Source organism: Apodemus sylvaticus, chromosome 9 (genome assembly GCF_947179515.1).
Source record: "Apodemus sylvaticus chromosome 9, mApoSyl1.1, whole genome shotgun sequence".
NCBI lineage: Eukaryota > Metazoa > Chordata > Mammalia > Rodentia > Muridae > Apodemus > Apodemus sylvaticus.
In genome coordinates, this window is record NC_067480.1 from 8,450,743 (window position 1) to 8,473,190 (window position 22,448).

General features: G+C 40.7%; 1 protein-coding gene across 2 annotated transcripts in view; it reads left to right on the forward strand.

Annotated features, from left to right (window-relative positions):
• Tmem232 (transmembrane protein 232) overlaps window positions 1–22,448 on the forward strand; it is a 228,400-nt gene that overhangs the window by 101,373 nt on the left and 104,579 nt on the right. For both annotated transcript variants that reach the window (XM_052193337.1, XM_052193338.1), the window contains exon 11: window positions 17,500–17,738. In XM_052193337.1, coding sequence (XP_052049297.1) covers window positions 17,500–17,738 — 239 coding nt within the window. The remainder of the gene's footprint in view (window positions 1–17,499; window positions 17,739–22,448) is intronic.

Sequence of the window (22,448 nt, forward strand, 5' to 3'; positions counted from 1 at the left end):
ATGTATGCTCATCTTATAGGTTACAGTCTTTTTGAGAACCCTGGCCAATCAAGTGGGAGAAAACAAAAATGATCAAATCGATTTAGTGTACGTAGGAGACCAAGATGAACGTATTCATTACCACATCATTTAACATGGTACTTAGTCATGACGACCTGTGCACTAGGGTGTGGCAGTTTTCCATTGGAAAAATGTCATCTAGTAAATGAAAAATGCAAAGAAGTCAGAATTCACTGCTGGAACAGCCACGAACAGAAACCAAACAAGTGTTTAAATTCCAACTTCATATAGTAGCTAGGACTGCAGCAAGTTAAAGCCCACGGCCTCAGTTCTTTCGGGTGCTCAGGGGCACTAACCTTGCTCACAGGAAGAGCCAGACTGGACACCCACAGAGAGAGAAAGCCCAGCACTGGCGGCACCGAGCCCCCAGGGCCCTGGTGGAACTAAAGGTCATTGGAGATGACGCCCTTGGGTGACCTGGGGTGTAATTATCTCTCAGTCTTTCTTTGAAAGTGAGGCCAGTAAGTCCTCAATGAATAGGCTGCCTGTGACTGTTGAGCTGATATTACAAAGCAAATATAATTTCTGCTAAACAAATAAATAAAAAAAAATTAAAAAGTTGTGTTTTAAAACTTCCAGTCTTTTATTGTTTCTAAAATGAACTACGAAAGAAGGGAACATTTATATTTAATATAAAAACTTAATATCGAATATTGATCAACTTCACACAAAGAAATTAAAGTTGGGAAATATCTCGACGGAACTGAAGATAGTCACGATACAAACGAAACCAACTAAGTTATTGTTTCTCCTGTGGGAGAAAATAACTTGTTTCAAGGTTCCAAAATGAAGGGCGGGGAAACCTAGCCAGTACTGGCCTGGCTCTTACAAGGATGAAATATTCTTAGCTTTGGACACAGCCGTGAATGAGGCTCTGCGAGCTAGCAGATCTCCTTGTGGCCACTCAGGTTTCCTTCTTCAGGTGGTCAGGGTAAGCAGCACGGATGGCGGCTCGGGCCCGAGGCACCACCCTAACAAGCTGCTAGAAGCTCACCTTGAGGAGGGAAATGGTCCCGTTTCAGGCTGTTTCCTTTAGAGGCATCGATAAGTGTACTGACAAACCCCTACAACTGGATCATATTTTGCGGGTGTTTTACAGTTTGCTTATAGCAACGAGGTAATCACCCACCCTCAGAAAGTGTCTAAATTTGCAGAATAAAAAGTTTGAGACATTTTGAAGTTACTGAGTCATTCTCCTGAAAATACAGACATGACACTGCAGTGTTAGGGTCCGAGAGTCGCTGAAGAAAGATACTGCAGACTGAAATAGTGTGTTGTGCAAAAGCAAAGAGTGTTTGTGCCTGCATGCAGGGGACCAATTCCATCAGGATGGAAGGACCCCGACTGAATTCACAGATTCAATCTTAAAGCCAAAAGGGGGAACATTTGGGGAGGGGTAGATGATCTATGTCTTGCTTGGTGGATTGTTTGATGTCCTCTCTTGGGGGCTGGTTGATGCTATGATTCAGACCAAGTGTTCTTGCTTCATGCCAGGGAGGGGGTACCTCTTGACCACTGGCTACATGTTTGGCTCTTAGGTTGTTCCAGTAACTGACTTGCCCAGTTCTGGGAAGCAGAAACTCAGGCCTGGTCTCCTGAACTGCTAGTTTGCAGCCTGACATGGAGGCCAATTCACTCCTTTAAGCAGTAACATGACATCTGCCTGATGGCAAACTTGCCAACAAGCCTGACACCCTGGCTGTTTGCAAAATGTGGTCATTTCTTCTTTACATCTTAATTTCAGTCAGGTTAATTTCTCATCATTTTAAATTATATATATATTTATTTCCCCTGTCATTGAAGTTTCTTGCTCTTTCTCAGGTTTAAATTAGTGATTAATTGTTTGATTTTGTAATTCATTATTATAGGCTTAACAAATGTTGACAGGTAGAAGGTCAGATGATTCAGAGTCTATGCTACACATTCTTAATAGAAAATGAAACTTTTAACTAATCAGCTTTTTAATCTTCAGTATGATGTGATTAATAATCTGTAGGAACTGTATAAGTTTAGGAAATATTTTCCCTCGTGGAAAAAAACCAGACAACTGACTGGCTGCTGGAGCTAAAATGTTTTACTTTCACAAGTTTGCTATTACACTCTACTTACATTTTATATATATATATATTGACCGAGAGCTCAGAGCGAACCAGCAAGAAGAAAAATCAACTGTAGTGACCACCACTACATCACCTAATAGTACCTCTACTGGGACCTGGGATGAAAATTCTCCATAGTTTCATATTCTCTGTGGACCTCACTCCTGACTTTGGATAGACTGTCTGGGGTGTAACAGGAATGGTGGTCAGTATTCCAGACAACTTTAATAGAGTCGGAAGCACATGCCTCTCCCGGACATTTATTCTTTTCTTTCCTGTCTGTTTCTATGACTCTTTTGATTAGGTCTACTGTTCTCTGATGTGCTATCTATTTTCCCTGCCACTTCAAATCTCAAATGGACGACCCCATAAGCCAGCTCATGTTTGTGTATTCTATTATTAGAGTTCTGTTTTTATGCATGTTTTCAGGGCCAATCATTTGATGTAAGATGTTCTTCTGTCTTCAACGTTTTAGTAAATATCTATAGATAATTTCATTTGAAATTCATAAGTCAATCAGGCATAGCAAATATTGCAGATACTAGATGATTCGAGCAAAGCCTCACACTCAGGTAGTGAGCAGACGGTTGCGACAGACGGTTGCGACAGTCACAAGTGCGTGTCATTGACACTTAGGCTGTAGAATGGTCTCACGTCTTTAAACCAGGAAATGATGGAGAGGCAGTCTTTTTTCAGAGAAAACTCTAAATTAGAAATTTCTGAAAGCAGCTATATTAATTTAGTATAAATTTAATTTATTATTCAATTGGTTCTAAATAATAAGTCATAAATATAACATGTATGTTGAAGACCAAAGGACAATCACTCTAGGCCTGCCTTATATCAAGGTTACTTAGAATCAGATAGAGCTGATTAAGTTAGTGAACAGAAAAAAATATGATCTCTAGACCCAAATCCTAAGATATCTAATGTATGAGGTATTCTTTAATTCATTTTGCATTTGATTACTATTAAGACAGTGCAAATGAAGGAAATGTTTCCTATAGGCTAATATAAATTTAAAGATAGCAAAAACCCCTCCCCGGCTTCCTCCTCAGCCTACTGTTACCTGTGTGCACCAGCTGGCTCTGTCTTGGCCACCCAGAGCCCCGGCACAGCGATTAGTGAGGATGAACCAGGGCGTGTTCTAGGTTTATTTTGTATGCCTCATTGCTATGCTGAGGACTCGAAAAAGATATTTGTTCCTCAAGGCTGATTATGGATAGAATGACAGACTTGCTAAAGATGTCATGAAAGGGATGGAGGGCGATCTCGTTGTGGCCTTCCGTGTGCTCAGGGGGAGCTATGCATTCTTTACTAACCGGCTGCATTGCCCAGATCACTGAATAGAAACAATGATAGAAGCATTCCTATGACTATAGAAAGAGTCTTGATGACATCATAGTCGACACTGGGAAAACAACAGGAGCTTCGCTCTTCTGGGGCAAGTGCATCACCTCCCCTGTGTTAATTGTCCCAAATGGGCTGGTGAAAACGACCTCTCAAAGTGTTGGCTACAGGCAAAGCTTTGTTGGTTCTGAAATTCCAGACAAGTTTGTTGTTGGCTGTGCCCCTGACTGTAAGAGGATGTCAGGGACTTGAATCACGTTTGTGTCATTAGGGAAACCGGAAAAGGCACGTACAAGCCTGTGTTGAGAGTTTATTTTAAGTCTGCAAACACGAGGCATCCCACTGACGTTGCCAGCAACACTATGTAGCGTTCTGTTTCCGTGCCGTCTGCTTCATAAAGCTTTTTGCATGAGTGTTGTAAGAATTTCACGTTGGATAATTTTAGAAAGGTCAGTTGCCGAATTCTTGAACTTTTGATTTGCACTTTGAGCCTATAGGCAGATGATCCGTTCCCTCTTGTGGATTATCATTCAACTTATGAATAAAACAAATCTTTTAAAATTATCATTATTAAATAATGATACTGATATTGTATCCATAAGAAACATTTAAAGAGATGTATTAGAGTTTTTATTGGCATTTGAATTTTTATTTATCCAGGAAAGACCAGATCAGATTGAATATTGTTAATTATGCCAGTGTGCATTTAGAGCAGACTGAAGCAGCCAGTCTCATATCAACATCAGCATCTGAGAGCTTTTGCTTAGTTGAATAAACCCATGTTTCAGCAGTGGATTGGCTATATTGTGCCACTTGGATTATTTCAAGGAAGTTTTTTGAGACAGTTTGCGTGTGTGTGTGTGTGTGTGTGTGTGTGTGTGTGTGTGTGCATAGTCCTGCCTGTCTTGGAACTCACTCTGAAGACCAGGCTGGCTTTGAATTGAGAGACAAGCCAGAAATCTATGTGTCTCTGCTTCCTGAGTGCTAGAATTTAAGGCTTACACCATCATTGCCCAGTTCTTTTTAAAACTGCAAATAAATTCTAAAAATTCAATATTAAGAATTTGAAAATACACCTACCGAGTCCTTATTAAACCTATTTTTACTTAATATGAGAATGTAAAGTAGCCTGAAACAGTGATCCAAGCAAACAAAAATGCAGCAGACATAGTCTTCAAACATATATCAATAACTTAAATATGGGTAGCACCATCAAAACACATCGCACATTCTAGACACTCACATAGATACTATTTTATATCAGTGAGAAATAAACGATTGCTATCTTTAACTAGTTTTTGAGCTGTGACCTTAGGTTATGACTGTAGTCAGTGGGGGAAGGTGGCTGGGAAGGTGGCTGAGACCACTTCACAGGTGATGAACAGCCTCGAGACAGTCGCCCCTGCACGCGCACAGTGTGGAAAGAAGTTTGGATTGTGCAGTAGTAGGAAGTAATTTAAAGGGACATTTACAATAGCAGAGTAGATGTTTGATCGGTTTCATAAAAATAAGGAATCTAAATGGATTTCAGATTTGTTTGTTTGAAGAGAAAGCAATTTGTTTGAAGAGAGCTATCATCATTGAATTTTAGTTGTTTGGTTACTTTGTAGTGTAGAATTGGCACACAAAATTTCATATGTATGTATATATATATATGTATATAATATTGAATTACTGTTATGGAAATTGTGGTATACAGTGGTTGCTTACATTTTATTTGAGACTCTTGTCTTTGCATAACTTTCCTATTCTAAGTCTTGACCACATGACTTGATTTGGATAATGACACATTTTGTGTAAGCTGAAGTTTGACAGAGGCATACAAAGTGAAGTCTTTTCTGTCTTCTCCTGGAACTCTGTAACTGTCATGTCCCAAACCTCATTATTCAATAGAAGATGAAATAAAACCTGGCACCAAGCAGAGCCTCCCTCGCTCACCCCCTTCCTTCCCTGAGACTGGCCCATCTCATCTCCTTAGAACGACGACAGGGAGGTGAGTCTGATAAAACTCAGTATCCCTCTGCTGCTCCCAGCTTAAACTACCGGCCTCAAAACGATGAGTTAAGCAAATGGTTGTGTGTTAGGTTGTGCTTAGGTTGTGTATAGGTTCACTATACAGTGAGTTTTGAGTTTGAGAGCTACATAATAGGATTTTATTTTAACACACTATTGGTGTTAGTTTTGGTTTGCCTAAGTTAAACCTTGCTTGAGACAAGGTTTGAATATGGTCAGACTGGCCTCAAACTTGCTTTATATTAGAGGTTAGCCTTGAATTCCTGGCTGCCTCTACCTCTGAAGCAGTAACATAATGTGCATGCTCTACCGGTTCAATCTTCTCATTAAAAATAAAAGGTAGAAATAGTATTATTAAAACTGGCAAAGCACTTACTGTGTGTCCTATATTTGCCTTAATTATCAGATTGGCATAAAATTGTAACATGCACTATTCTTACCTTTATTTTACAGATGTGGAAATTAAAAATTTAAATAAGGATTCATATTTTCTCTAAGATTAGCTAACTTGCTTTTAAATAAATGATTACCCATACTGCTTGAAATCATACCTATATTATACTCTGACTTCCCTCCTCTACTGAATTCTTTTAAAAAAGTCTTGAGTGGGTTGTGCTGGAGCATTGCATATACATGTGGAGCAAGTGACAAGGAACAAGCCAGTAAGCAGCACCCCTCCGTGGCCTCTGAATCCACTCCTGCCTCTGCCCTGCTTGAATTCCTGTCCTGACTTCCTTAGATGATTGTCATAGTTTGAATATGCTTGGCTCTGGGCGTGGCGCTATTTGGAGGTGAGGCCTTGTTGGAGTAGGTTTGTTGTTGTGGGTGTGGGCTTTAAAACCCTCATCCTAGATGTCTGGAAGCCAGTATTCTGCTAGCAGCCTACAGATTAAGATGTAGAACTCTCAGCTCCTCCTGCACCATGCCTGCCTGGATGCTGCCATGCTCCCACCTTGATGATAATGGACTGAACTTCTAAACCCGTAAGCCAGCCCCAAATATATGTTGTTCTTTATAAGACTTGCCTTGATCATGATGTCTGTTCACAGCAGTCAAGCCCTAAGACAATGAGGAACAGTGATGTAGAAGTGTAAGCCAAATAAACCCTTTCCTCCCCACGTTGCTTTCCTCTGAACGTTGCTTTTCATTGTGGTGTTCCATCCAGAAATAGCAACCCTAACTACGAGGAAATGGACAGAAGATTATGGGGGGTGTTACAGTGATGTACCTGACCATGTTCTGGGGAGGACTGTGGAAGGACTTTGCAAATTTGGGCTGGAAAAGCCATTGAGAGCAGAGAGCTCAGCAGGTGGTTCTGAAGGAGCTTGGGGACTAGGAATGTTGAGGGCAGCACAGATGATGGAGGCCTGGCTTGTGGGGTTTCAGAGAGAAGTCTGAGGCTCTTACAAGTTCTATGGGGGCCATTCGCAGTTTTGAATTAAAAATCTGTGGTTCTTCTCATATGGGCTGAGGAAGTCAGCTGTAACTGAGGAGAAACCAGAAGTTAAATGAAACCATTGCTCTGCTGGGACGGCTGATGCTGGTCAGCTGAAGCTGAGAAGTTAGCAGGAATAGAGGAAAGACCAGCACCACTGAGCCGAACTCTGGGAAGCGTTTCCTCAGTTTCAGCACACAGATGCCGCATTCCAGAGATGGTCAAGGCTGTACCTCCCGCCAGCAGATGAACTTGATCACGTATAAGAGTCTCCCAGGTGGTACTGGTTTTGCAGACGTAAAAGTGCTATGTAGAGCAGTTGGGTCTTGGCACCGTGAGAGACGACTGGCGAAGGTGTACCTTTAGTAGCAGTTGAAGCCCAGGTCTGGAGAGGTCATGTAGAGCGTTGAGAATTGATATCATGAAGAGAGCCCAGGAGAGGCTAGGTCAAAGCACAGCCCAGTTGCAACAAGAAACCCCAGAATCTTTGAGATGCCACGCCATGGGGCAGGAACAAGGGCAGCAGCAGGAGCTGTAGAGTGGGGTCGCCCTGAGCCCGCGGACAGGCTGCGTGTGCTGCCGCCCACCCCGAGGAGTCCAGAGGATGGCGAGTGAATCTAGGAAGTCTAAGGCTGAGCTTTAAATGACTGGAGTTGGTTTTATTTTGTTTAGGTGGTGACTAAACCCCAGATGTGCCCTGGGGTTTTTCCTCTTAGAATAAGAAAGTATTTAACTTATTGCGATTTTTACAAGAGTATACAGTTGAAAGACTTTGAACTCTTAAAGAGATTTTGAAGTTTATTATAGAGACTTTGGATCTAAAAGATAATTTTGATTTTTCCCCCCAAAAGACTGAATTTAAAGTACTGGAATTTGTAAAAATTGTAGGAATTTTAAGTTTGTAATATAGTTTATATTGCATATATTTATCTGTCTATATCTATCTATCTATCTATCTATCTATCTATCTTTCTATCTATCTATCTTTCTATGGGACCTAAGGAGCTGAAGAGGTTTGTAGCCCCATAGGAGAAATAATAATATGTATCAACCAGTACCCCCAGAACTCCCAGGGACTAAACCACCAACCAAAGAGTACATATGGAGGGACCCATGGCTCCAGCTACATATATAGCAGAGGATGGACTTTTCAGACATCAGTGAGAGGAGAGGCCATTGGTTCTGTGAAGGCTCGATGCCCCAGTGTAGGGGAATACAAGTCAGAAAATGGGGGAGGGTCACCAGGGGGGGATGGGATAGGGAGTATTCGGAGGGGTAACAAGGAGAGGGAATACCATTTGAAATGTAAATAAAGCAAATATTTAATAAAAGAAAAAAGTTTATATTACTTATTTATGTTAATATAGCTTGAGGATGAACAAAATAGGAAAGGTTATTGTTAAATAGTGCCCGTCAGCAGCACTCGCCCCCACCCCACGGCTTCTGCATCAGTTCCTGCCTCTAGGTTCCTGCCCTGCTTTAGTTCTCACCTAATTTCCTTTAATGATGAACAGTGGTGTGGAAGTATAAGCAAAACAAATACCTTCCTCCACAAGTTGCTTTTGGTCTCGATGTTTAATCACAGCAATAGTAACCCCAAGGCAGTGAAATACTCAGTCCTCTGTGTGGGTGGTGGGATAGCTGGTCCTCTGAGTGGGGAGTGGGATAGCTGGTCCTCTGTGTGGGTGGTGGGATAGCTGGTCCTCTGTGTGGGTGGTGGGATAGCTGGTCCTCTGTGTGGGTGGTGGGATACCTGGTCCTCTGTGTGGGTGGTGGGATAGCTGGTCCTCTGTGTGGGTGGTGGGATAGCTGGTCCTCTGTGTGGGTGGTGGGATAGCTGGTCCTCTGTGTGGGTGGTGGGATAGCTGGTCCTCTGTGTGGGTGGTGGGATACCTGGTCCTCTGTGTGGGTGGTGGGATAGCTGGTCCTCTGTGTGGGTGGTGGGATAGCTGGTCCTCTGTGTGGGTGATGGGATACCTGGTCCTCTGTGTGGGTGGTGGGATACCTGGTCCTCTGTGTGGGTGGTGGGATACCTGGTCCTCTGTGTGGGTGGTGGGATACCTGGTCCTCTGTGTGGGTGGTGGGATAGCTGGTCCTCTGTGTGGGTGGTGGGATAGCTGGTCCTCTGTGTGGGTGGTGGGATAGCTGGTCCTCTGTGTGGAATAAATATGTTTTCTTTTTAATACAAAGATGGTTATTTTTCTACCTTTTTGCCATCTGGATTTCCTTCACTTGTGAATTAGTAATTAAAAAGCATTTTCCCCTCAAGTTGTCTATGTACTGTTCAGCCATCTTTACAAACCCATATACTTCTTTCCAAATGGCTACCGAACACTATTTCTTATTACCTCACGGTTTCTACTGTTTCAATTTTCCCCCTGTGATCTCCACGTACCTCTAGGCATTGTGGCTTCTGTCTTGTTTTTTTTTCTCTTCTCCTTCCTCCTCCTTCCCCCTCCTCCTGTTCCTCTTCCCCCTCCTCCTCCTCCTCCTCTTCCCCCTCCTCCTGCTCCTCTTCTTGTTTAGCACTTTCTTTCTTTCTGGTATTAAACCATGATGCAGTATATGGTTTTAATATTTCATCCACTGTGCTTTCTGACACTGTAGCCTTGTGTCTAGCCTCACTTTTTGTTGAAATACAAAGTAAAGATACAAAGATTAAAAATGTTTAGCTCTGACACATGGAATGTGAACACCTAAGAAGTGAGTGTTTAATGAAATACTTAAAAGATTAAGGCTTCATACATCTATCGCTCCTAATCACACCACTCTCCTTACAGCAAGGCACCAACCCCAATCTCTAGGTCTTGTTAATGTGAGCAGATTCATATATCACACAACTAGCTTTGGTCTGTGCCAGCTAATATGTTTCCCAGATCATTAACATCCCGTGTAACAGTTTAGATGGTGGCTCAGCCCTTCATCCCATTAACGTATAATTTATCTATCATATTTCCTGTTGGCAGAGATGCACGATGCCCCTGTGTCAGATTATCCTACCATAGGCTGGCCCGTACATGTCATTCCGTGCAAAATTTCTCGTCTCCTATAAATAAAATAGCTGATACTTATTTAACTTTTATTTTTAAAACCACGATAGGCATTAGATATCATTATGGTGTTTTCAAAACGTGTTTTCATAGTTGCTTCCCCTCCCTTATGCTCTGCCCCTTCCTCTTGGGTCCCCTGCTTGAAACCTGAACTTCAGTCTCCTTCCTGGTTTGGTGGTCACATACATTTGTGATTCTTCCTTGGCACCTGGCTTTACCTTCTTTTGGTTTCCTTTCTAGTTCTGTAGGCTGCACACACTTATGCCCCTCCATATACATACGTACAAGCCAGGATCTGCCTGTGAGAGAGAAACTGTGGTTTTTTTATGTTTTTATGAATTTGGATCATTTAATATTACCCGTTCCAGATGCATCCGTTTCCCCCAAAATGTCGTAATTCTGATTGTCCCTTATACAAATGCTGATATTTGAAGTTTTTTTTTGTTATGCAGAAACTGAAATTTTACATTGATTGACTAGAACTGGGTACTGAAGAGCGAAATGACATGGTCCTAAGAAAGATGAGCCACCGGTAGATAATGCAGAAAGCTTCCCCACATGTATGGCAGCTTGGGCTGATTCACCTCTGCTGTGGGTTGGGATCTGAATTACACATGTGCACGTGTTTCAGGTTGTGACTCGATGACGCACACCTGCAGGTAGTGTGATTCGGTGGCAGAGACTTTTGTAGGTTCCTGCTTATCTCAGGCTTAATTTTTCAATCTAATTTTTAAATGGTGCCTTAGTTCCCTCGACCACTGTGTGATAAGAACACTTCAATGAAGACAACTTAGAGATGAAAGGCTTAGCTCATGATTCCTGGTGATAGCCCATCGCAGCAGAGACGGGCCGACAGGGGCTTGAGAGAACTGGTCACATGGTGTCAAAAACAAGTGAATGCATGCTAGTATTCAGCTCCCTTTCCTTCTTATACAGTCCACACCCCAAATACACAGACCGGTGCTACCCACCTTCAGGCTGTACCTTTAACATTGATGAACACAATCAAGACAATCCCTCACAGATGTGCTCACAGGCCAACAGAATCTAGACAATCCCTCACTGAGACAGATGATTCTAGGGTATATAAAACCAACAGCTTTATATAAAACAGTCACATGGGCTGAGCTTCCCATACTGGCACAGATAAGATGCAAATGCTTACAATTGCTTTATTATTAATTCAGTGTTTTTTCTTGCCTCATTCTCATGCCTTTCTTTGGTCACAAAAGGTTTTTCATGGTACTTGAAAAAGTACAAGTTCTAGGAGAAATAGTTTCTAAGCTAAGTTCTTAAAAATTCCCATACTGGTTTGCAGACCCATAGAAGGAACAATAATATGAATCAACCAGACCCCCGTGCCCCCAGGGACTAAACAACCAACCAAAGAATACACATGGAGGGACCCATGGCTCCAGTTGCATATGTAGCAGAGCATGGGCTTGTCGGTCCGCCCTTGGTCCTGGGAAGGCTCGATGACCCAGTGTAGGGGAATGCCAGGACAGGGAAGTGCGGTGGGTGGGTTGGTGAGCAGGGGGAGGAGGGATGGGTTGGGGTTATCAGAGGGGAAACTAGGAATGTAAATAAAGAAAATGTTTAATAACAAACAAAGAAAAATTCCCATACTTACTCTTCAGCCAACCCAAGTAGCTGGCCGAGGACCTCTGAGCATCGCTGGTGGCCCCAACTTCTGTCTCTCTCTGCTCCTGGTATTGCTATTGCTATGTGGAATTTGGGGTTCTTGAATTCCAGAGCCGATGAATGGTCTTACCTGTCTGTGCCATCTTCTCAGTTAAGCAGCATATACCGTTTATATTTTCATATCCTTCTTTCTTAATACAGTTGATACAATCACAGCAAGACAGCTACTTGCCAAGTGTCACACTGACAAGTAAGGCAAATCCAAAATCAGGCTCTGGAAACTGAGTGCACTCCACCCATAGGTTACTGTGCCGAATGCTTTGGCTACATTAAAACAATGTCTTTAAACCGGATTGGATGGGAATATCTTCTAAGCCAGTGGCCTTCATTTTTACTGTAAAACATGAACATCCCAGGACGAACCTCTCTCTCATTTCTTCCTTTGACACCCTGCTGCCTGCATTCATTTGCAATAAAGCCTTCAGGGTTTAGCTGTCCATTCTGATGTACGCATCCTCCTTTCATAACTTGCTTATTCACACGCTCCACAGGACCATCTTGTGCATCCTCTCTGATGCCTCTTTGGATGGTGATATAAACTGTCTACAAGATGTTCATGACTGAAGTGTGTCTATTTTCAGCTGTTGCCTTACTGCTCCATGTGAGTGTGGAACATTAAAAACACCTGTACAGTGAGGGCTCACGACTTATGAAAACCCGCCGAAGTTAAAAATGTATTACACTCTCATTTTGGGTACTGCTGGTGACTGTGTCTACAACACAAGCTTTGCTCCTTCTGTCCTCCTCTCTTGCTTCTCCAATCACAGGTCATGCCACATACTACTGTAACTTACAGGGAGTGAAGAGAAGCTTTTATTATGATGTTCTGAGAATCATGTGGGGAAGGTGTGCATTAGAATGCTTACAGAGGTAAATAGAAATTTTCTCATGCATTAAAATCAAATGTGCATTTTGTATGGTAGATTTTTAAATTTAATGAAGAATTTTTTAAATTTAATACTTCAATTCATCTTCAACACTGATAAATCCATTGCTAACTATACTAGATACCACCATGCTGTGTGTGTGTATGTATGTATGTATGTATATATATTTTTTAATCCATAATAACATTCTACCATCAGTAATCTCATTATATCTGTTCATAATATTGAATACTTTCAAAAGTTTGAGGAGAGGTGAAATATCTAACAAGAGTATTTGAGATGAAAATCAATTCTAAATAGATCCCTAAACACGAGTCCTTTTGTGCAACGAAGTGAATATAAAGCCAATATAAAGAAAATCCTGTCAGAGCAGCCTAATAGGCAAATGCTAATTAACGTGTCCTGGTTGAAATGTTTCCAGAAAGACTCATGTTAAGGGGGGCTGTTCCGTGCTGGCGAGTCAACAGCTTATGTTGACACATTCAGGAGAAGCCATCTCGTCCAAAGGCTTTCTGCCATCTGCTACACGACCTGGAACATCAGAGAGAAATATACATAGTTCCAATGAATGTGTGACTTTATTCAGGGTGTCTTTGACTCATCAGCTAAAACCCCCTTGTGGCTATAATTCAACAGCAAGATTGTTAGAAATAAAATGGTTTTTCTACTTTGAGGAGTCTCCACAGTCAGAGCGCTGCCTGTTGGGCAGAAGGGACATCCATCAGTCTCTCTGCCTTTCAGTGCCCGCCTGTCTCCTCCTTCACGCCCGACTTGTATTTGACATAAATGGGAACGCTGCATGTGGAAGGGTAGATATGTATTTGGAAATGTGTTCTCCTTAGATTCTTAGCAACCAAGTGCTGAAGTCACAGCGCCATGTTTAAGGCAGCACGCATGCTCACAGCCTGGACTGCGCATGGGCACAACAAAATACTAAGCAATCTCATCCACCTCTTCTATTAAGCTCCATAGCCCTCCTACCGTAGTGGCTGTCAGTGTCATGCCCTGTCAGTGAGCATTACTCAAAGTCTCTGATGCTTGTTCTATCTCATGCTTTGTTTCTGAAAGTAAGTGTAAGGGAAGGGCTGACAACGGAGGTTCGAGGTCAGAAAGAGCTAGACAACAGGGTCGACTTTCGTGTTTAACATTTACAAGATCCCTTGAACAAGTTGTTACATCTTCAACTCAGCGGTTGGGAAAAATGTGCAGAGAGACTGAAAAACTTGCAGAAAACCACATAACTTGTGACTGGGAAACATAATGTTCTTACTCAGTCCTTTCTTTAGCCCTGTTCATCAGTCTGTCTAAAACGTTAGTGTTCCTACAGGGGTAGAGCCAGTCCACATTTGCAACACTGTCTAAAGTAATGAAAAAAAAAAAAAAACCGATGTCCTCATGACCAGACTTATTATTAATGAGTAACAGAATTACTCGCTCTGTTCCTTTGTGTGATTAGGATTCCTATGGAAAATAACAAGCATCAAACTTGGAAAAAATGTTTTGCAAAGCAAGTAAAATTTCAGCTCTAATATAAGAAAACGTAGCGCTATCTTCCATAAACCAGTAATTTGAGTTAGCTCAGATTTTATTGTGTGTTCTGCATTTCTTCAATCGTTGATTCAAAATTTGGGGCTCTGGAGAGCTTTTTTCCCCCTTTTGAATTTCTACTAGATCCCAGTTCCCTGGGAGACCTTCTGCTTGCCGGTTTATTATCTTCCCACCACCCTGCATTAATGCTAGCTTCACCATCTTTATCCCCACTACAAAATCAAAGGGCAGACATCTGTTCCTGCTTGTGGTAAGAATATGTGTGTAAGAACTCATCCTCAGGAATTCCACTCTGACAATTTTAATTCCAAGTTACCTCAACACTAAAAATTTGCCAGTTTCTCCAAACAGAACTAAATATTAACAATCCAATAATAAATGCAACTCTGACTCATTAAAGCTTTACATAGACATCACTGAAAAAACAGGGGCATTCAGTGAAAATGTAAATACTTGCAGAGTGCTTGAAGGTGAGGACTGAGACATGGCACTCAGGCAAGATAATAGTAAGAACAAGTAGGAATCTAGTTTAAGAGATGGTTATTAATACTTTTTTAAATATATGGACAAGAACTAAAGACTTAAGTTTGTGCATAGGTGGCATTTAAATGTCTGATGTGTGGCTTGTTAGAAGGAAGGTGAATCCAGACAAGACTGTTATAAGCATGGTCTCATCTGGGAAACTTTCTAGCACACAGGTCACTTAGGGACAAAATTGACTTTGAGAAGCCAAAGGCTGGGCCAAGTATTTCAAATTTGGGTGTGGGAACAGATTCTAGGCAGTCATCTCTAATGCATAAATGTTTATAGTTGCAATATCCTTTAGGTGGGTTTTTCCTTTGGGTATACTGTGACCTTCCCTATCTCTTCGGATTAATTTTTGTTTGAAGTTTACTTTGTCAGATCTTAAAATGGTTACACTGGCTTGCTTTAGATTGAAGTTCTAATTTATTTTTTGTTTGTTTTTGAGATCTAAATTTAATTACAACCTTTTCCCACACCCTTTCCTTCCTCCACCTCTCCTATATATCTCTTTTCACTCTCCTTCAAATTCATGGCCCCTTTATTTAATAATTGCTATTTTATGCATACGTATTCCTAAATACAGCCTGCCCTCCGAATAATGTCACTCATGTGTATGATTTCAGACTCAGCCATTTGATACTGAATAACAAATTGGTGCGCACTCCCTGGGGGAGACTATTTCTGCCTATCTCAGCATTCCTTAGCTGCCTGTAGTTCTTCACAGACGGTTGAGGCCTCATCTGCTCTGGTGTATCTGTTGCTGGTGCCTTTGCTCAGCTTATGTTTATGGATATAGCTTCTGCTGTTACTAGGAGACACAATGTCACAGCGTTCTTCCTGGTCCCCTGGCTCTTATAATCATAACCATCCTGCTCCACCTTCTACCATGTTCCCTGAGCCTTAGGTGTGGGATTTATAGATGTATCTGCTGGGACTGGGCTCCACAACACTGTATTCTCATTGGCTGTGGTTTCCCGTGGAGGGTCCCATCTGTTGCAAAAAGGAGCTTCTGTGATGACAGTTGAAGACTATACTTCTCCGTGTTTATAAGGACAAATGTCTAGGATGTAGCTAGAGATAAGAAAAGAGGTGCTGTAGGCTCTCCTGCAAGACCCACGTCTTTAGTATCAACGAGGAGTTGGGAAGGAGTCCGGTACCCAGCTTTCTGTTGTTTCTGTTGTTGTTGATATCCAGCTTTACATCTGTGGTGGTCAGATTGAGGACAAGATTTACAAGGTTTATTTTAATTTTCTTGTTTCTGTTGAGACTTGCTTTGTGTCTGAGTGTGTGGTAAATTTTGGACAAAGTTCCAAGAGATGCTGAGAAGGAAGTATGCTCTGTTTGGGTGAAATATTCTGTAAATACCTGTTAGGTCCATTTGATTTATGAAGTTATTAACTCCAGCATCTCTGTTTAGTTTATGTCTAGATGACTTGTCTATTGGTGAGAGAGGGGGTATTGAGGTCACTCACTATCAGTGTGTGAGGGTCAATGTGTGATTTGAACTGTAGTAGTGTTTCTTCTGGGGACCCTGTGTTTGGTGCATAAATGTTTAAAACTGCAATATCCTCTACCTGGCTTTTTCCCTTGAGTATATAGTGACCTTCCATATCTTTTCAGATTATTTTTTGTTTGAAATCTATTTTGTCAGATCTTAGAAGGGTTGCCCTGGCTTGCTTCTTGGGGTCCCTGGCTTGGAATATCTTTTCCTACCCTTCTTCTGGGACAATGCTCATCCTTGATGGTAGTGTGTCTTCTTGGATGCAGCAGGATGGATCTTGTTTTTGTATCCAGTGTTACTCTGCATTTTTATATTGGTGGAACTGAGGTGATTAATGTGTGCTGCCCACACACAGGTGTGCTTGTGGAGGTCAGAGGTCAGCTTGTAGGCATCCACTCTCTCCTCTACGTGGGTCTTCAAAAAGCCAAGTCAGACCAAGAAAATAAGCCTTTGAGTATTTCAAAACTTAGTTGTGGGACGGATGAAACATGTATTAGAGATTTTAAACAGTCTTTCACTTTGAATAGAATTTGCTGAAATGTGCCAGATATTTTATACCCTTTGCCATGGCTTTGGCATAGAGCATGAATTAGAATAATTTACATGCTTTGATATAATGTGGTACCTGATTAATATGCACGGTTTTCATGTTTTATGTGGCACTAAAGTAAAATTAGAAAACCAATGAATAAAAATCCTAAAACATATTCAACTGTAACTAAGTGCAAAACCATTGTTTCTACATTCCCTTTGATTTAAAGATCCACTCTATAGAAATGCCGTCTTCACTTTAATGGGGTTTTTAGTTATAAGCAGAGTAAAGAATATAATGAAGTATACAGTACTTCACGTGCTTTCTAACTTGATGAAACTTCTGTATGTCAAGTGCATTATATTTAAAATGTGAATTTTATCATCACATTGAAAATTACCTGTGAACTAATATATGTGTTCTTTTTGCTGAGTATTGCTTTTTTTTTAATTGGGGGAAGTTATCACAAAGGTTAATTTTACAAAGTTTTTACTACATTTATCTATGTGCTGCACACACACACAGGTCTGCTTGTGGAGGTCAGAGGACAGCTTGTAGACTGTAGACATCCATTCTCTCCTCCTCTATGTAGGTCCTGTGGCTCAACTCAGGTAATTGTGTTTGCGGCAAAAGCTTTTACCCGCAGAGCTCACGATTACTCTTGTTTAATAGAAAGAAGGTGCTGTTAGTCAAAGAAAACATACACATTGTCTTTTATTACATAGAGTTTTCTTTCAGTTGACCATATTCCAACTGCTCAGTTTGTTTTTGTTTGTTTTTTGTTTTTTGCCCCAACAGGCCGAATTAAATGACCCATCTGACCCTTTTGGCACAAAGGCCACACCAAACTCAGGAGAAGAAGTTTTCTCCAAGTACATCGGGTGGAGAATTGCTAACACTCTCTCCAGACTCTTTTTCCCCTCTCTGGACCTCATGGCTCTCCCTTCAAAGACGCAGGTGGAAAGAGACCTGCCAAGGAAACACATCATCAAAGAACAGCAGCCCGCAAAAAAGAGAGTCCTGCGTTTTATCTTAAAGTAAGTGAAACCGGGTTCATTGCTCTGTGGGGCAACAGTTCACAGGTACAGACGGCATAATTAGGGGCGCTTCACTTAACTCAGTTTCCCCCTTTCACTTCAGAAAGCAGTGGCCTTCTCAGGAATGATCTTTTCATGATTAGAATAGAATCGGCACATAATACAAATCAGTGTTAAGGGGATTCTTGTGTTGCAATACAAGGTAAAAAGAAAAAAAGAACTATATACACTGGATGTTTAAACATTTAAGACATTTTTAGACCTCATTGTAAATATACATGCATATCTACATATTTAATGTGTATTAAATTCATGTACCCAACACTCTTAAACAGTAATTATTTGGTAAATTGCAAGTATATGGGTAATATATTTTATGCCTCGAACACTTGTGAATGTCTTCAAATTTACTTCTAATTTTACTTCAGAATAAGTCTACTCTAAATTTACTTCTTAGGGAAATGTAGACAGGATAGATTGATATAGGTGAATAATTTTCAGTATGTATTTGACATGTCTTCAATGATATATTCAGGGTCTTAAGATGTTTACTACAAGTGTACTTCTATATTTTCCCTATTTCTACTCTCCTGATGTGTTAAAAAAATGAAGAATCTCATTGTGGATCTTTGCCAGGCGTATGATTTTCTTTAATATTCCTGTAAAGCTTTATTCTAGACAGGAAGGTTTTATTTATTTTTCAACCCAGCTCATTTAAAGAATATACCATATTATATATATTTTTGCTAATAATTTTGACAAACATCACAGAGGACTCATATGTATTAATATTTTTAACAATTCACTTTTTGATGTCTTAACCCTTCGTTGAGCAGGATATTTACTGAAGACTGATAATTGTTAGACTGTATTTCAAACTGATATTCTATGCACCTGATTCTTCTAATAGTACATATGCCATTTCTTCTCCATATTTCAGAAATGATGGTAGGATGACTTTTTTTGGGTCATTTTCCTGTACAATATTATTCTTATAGCTTGATCTGAGCAGAGTGAAAATGTCTAGCTGGTTCAGCTCACTGCTGATAATGTACCTATGAATTTAGATTTATTACGCCTTCTATTCACACTGCTGAGATGACTTTTCATAAGTATTTATCTTTATTTATTACTCAACTAAAGTAGTTCTGATTTTTTAAATGTCTACCAAATATTTAAAGAATACTGTTTTGCTTTCCCAAACAAGAGGCAACTGGATGCACGTATGATCATGGATTGGAAATGGCTGCCTGTGGTCTTTAGTAATGTTTGAACTTCTATATATTTCTCTTGATGGCTTCACTACTCAGTACTCTGCCTTGTCTTCAATATAAACTTTTCTTCATATTTAGCCTCTCACCGTTGTTCCTTCTGTGTGTTCCAGGCTGCGTGCAGTTTGAGAAGGTTAATTGGTAGAGACTCTCACTAAATTCTCTTAAGAGATTCGTTTTCTAGATACACAATTTTACTGAGCACAGAAGATTTAGTTTTCTTCCTTGGTTTTCATGCTTTTCCTTCCTTCTTTCCCTCAGGTATTTGTTATTTTGGTTTCTCTCTGAAAATAGATTAGCGTCCTGGATGTGGGCCTCTCTTTCTCCCTGAGCACCCTGGGTGTGGGCCTTTCTCCCTGAGCACCCTGGGTGTGGGTCTCTCTTTCTCCCTGAGCACCCTGAGTGTGGGCCTCTCTTTCTCCCTGTCTTTACTCAGAATTTTCCTTTGTCTATCTGTTTTGTGACACTGGCTTTTGGACTACTTTTTTACACTCTTTAGTTGTATTTGTGAAAATCTGTTTGACCTGTTTATTTCAGTACAGTTACGGCACTATCTATCCATCCATCCATCATCTATTTTTCTATCTAACAGAATAACTATTGAGTAGTGAACTGTCACACAGAGCAAAACGCATTATTAAGGACAATGGATGAGGAAGATCTAGATGTTGTAAACACATCTATTCAATATTAGAACTTCTAAACATATGAAGCAAATATTGATGAACCAAATGACAGGAAGAGACAGAAACACAATGATAAGACATAGTTCAATATCCAGCATTCAGTAATAGACAGAAGTATCCCGTAGGTTGATATGAAGAAAATAGGTTTGAGTAATACCAGATCAAATACATCCAACAAATACATAAATACCTCTGCACCCAATCACAATAGAATTTAGTGATTTCTTTTCAATTGCCATGGAGCCTTTTCTGAGTTAATAATATGTCACAATTAATCTTTTTAAAAAAATCTAAGAAGAATAAGAAAATATCAAGTTTGTTTTTTTTCTCTCCCACTAACATAATGACTAGAAGCCAAAGTACAAATATTGGGGAGTTTATAAAAGTTTGAGAATTAAAACACTTTTAAGTAACAGTTGGTTCAAAAGGTGATTAGCACTTAGTTAAAAATAAAACCAGATTACAACACTTTGCAAGTTAGAGGGCGCTGGGGGAAGGGAAGGGCTTTTCTTCAGGGCCTGACAGTAAGTAAAGCGCTGGTAAGTTCTATGCGCTCTGTATTCCTGCGCACTCTGATTTCAGTGTAGGAAAAAAAATCTGAAAATGTACTTACAGGGAGAACTTGGAGCTTCCATGCTGAGGAATCATCTGCTGTGGATAATTTTTTAATGAACGTTTATCCTTTTTTTTTTTTAGCACAAAAACTGAAGACAGAAGTGGTTTGAGCTTAAAATTACTCAAAATTGTTGTCTTTTATACATTTATAAGCACACACATTTATTTAAATGATTTATAGAATTTCTTCCTCATGTAATTTTTTTCAAAAGGATATTGATCACTTTGGTCCTCTGTGTTAGGCTGGGGTGGGGTGCTTCTAAGTTAGTGGACCACACCGTTGGATGCCTGCTTTGTTTGCCCCTTGGCATTCTTTTTTAAATGGAAAAATATCATTATGACTCTTTGCTGATTCATACAAACTGCAGATGGAAACTGCATTCTATTACCCTTCCACTTCAAAGCACAGCGTTCTCCATTTTCTCTCCTGGTCAATAAAAGTATCTTAAGTGTAATTGAAGGCTGAAAATTTATAGCTCCAAAAAGTAAGTTAAAAAGAAACTTTCATCTCCAAATCATTTGTTTCTGAGTTTCTAAAGTCCATATTTTCTGTTTTCCACTGGACACAAGTGCCATCCATCAGAGAATCATCATGTCAAGCATTCCCTTGGGTGTACATTCCTCCAAAAAAGACCCTGAGATTTAGAAACATGATTAGTCCAGAGACCATGTTGATGTCTATGATCTGTAGTGGCACTGGCTGCTATGGGCAGGAAAGCTGCTTTGGCAGTGGTCTTTATAACTGCAGATTCGTAGCTGAGAATGAGAGACATCGAAGGCTTCTGTCATGACCTCTTCACTCCACTCCCCACAAAAAAAAAACAGTCCAGACAGGAAGCTATTGAAGAGAGCCCTTAAAAACCGTGCTAAAGATGCTGAAGTCCAGCTCCTCACAGTCGATGGCTTCTGGCGGGAGGGTGGGGAAGGACTCGGGTTTCTTCAAGGGGCTTTGACCATGCTCCAGTGTGTATACGGACAACACAAATAGGACTTGGTGGGCTGCTAGTTTGTTGAGGGGGATGCAAGGGTGGGAGGGTAAGCCTGGGAGGAATGGGAAGAGAGTGTGACCAAGGTGCATTGTATAAAATTCCCAAATAATCAGTAAAAAATATTATGTTGGGGAAAAATGTGATTTGTGTAAGGGTCCACAGCTGTTCACTCTGGAGTCTGGATTTAAAGATGTTCTGACTCCAATCCACCGAGCTCTTTTTCTTCTCTTTCCAGCAAATGCCGTTTGAATAAGAGGCGTGAGCAATTGTTAGAGAGCTTGTCTTCAGCCCACAACAAAACAAAACCCTTCCTTATGTTTCTTTTCAGTTTCTGCCTTTTGACTTTGAAAACATGACATCAGTTAGGACACACATCTTCAGTAAGCTCTGAACATCTCCAGTTTATTAACAGGGAATTAATGCCAAACAAGAAGCATTTTCTAATCACCACAATTCTTGCAAATCCAGTGGGAAATCTGATACATGGACAGTGAATTTAAAAAGAGAGTCCTGAGGATTGAATTGTGTTAATATCTTCTGGGTGTCACCCTGCTTCTAGGATATAAACAAATCGTGCAAACAAATCTGCCTGTTTCTGTTGCATACAGGGAACAAGGCACAAGACACATTTTATTTAACTTTTGACTTGTAATAATTGCACATGCCAACTGTGACGGCCAGACCAAGGCAGGCCCAGACATGTTTCTCTTGTCATTCCTTCAGTCTTGGAACTATCAGCACTTCTCTTTTAAGTGTTCAGAATACTTAACAGGTGATGCTGAATGGTAGCCATCCTCTTGTGCTGGGGAATAGCAGCACCCGTTCCTTCTCTCCGAGTGTGCTTGGGCAGCTAAGGTGCAACTGCCCCTCCCCCTACGTGTGTTCCTCACCGTGACTCCTCTTCATTCTTTACTCGGGTAAGAGGAAGTCAGCTTAACTTAATGTCCCCTGTTGCATCCATTTCCTTAAAAAGCTCATTGTTCATAGTAAATAATCTTCTACTCTTCGGAGACCACTTTTCCCCCTCACCCATTCATGTATGATGACCTGAGTTGGTTCTAAGTGTTTGCTAATGTGCTAGTATAACAAGCATGAAGATAGATCATTGGTGCGCTGAACTCATATTCAGATTCATATCCAGAAGTGGTG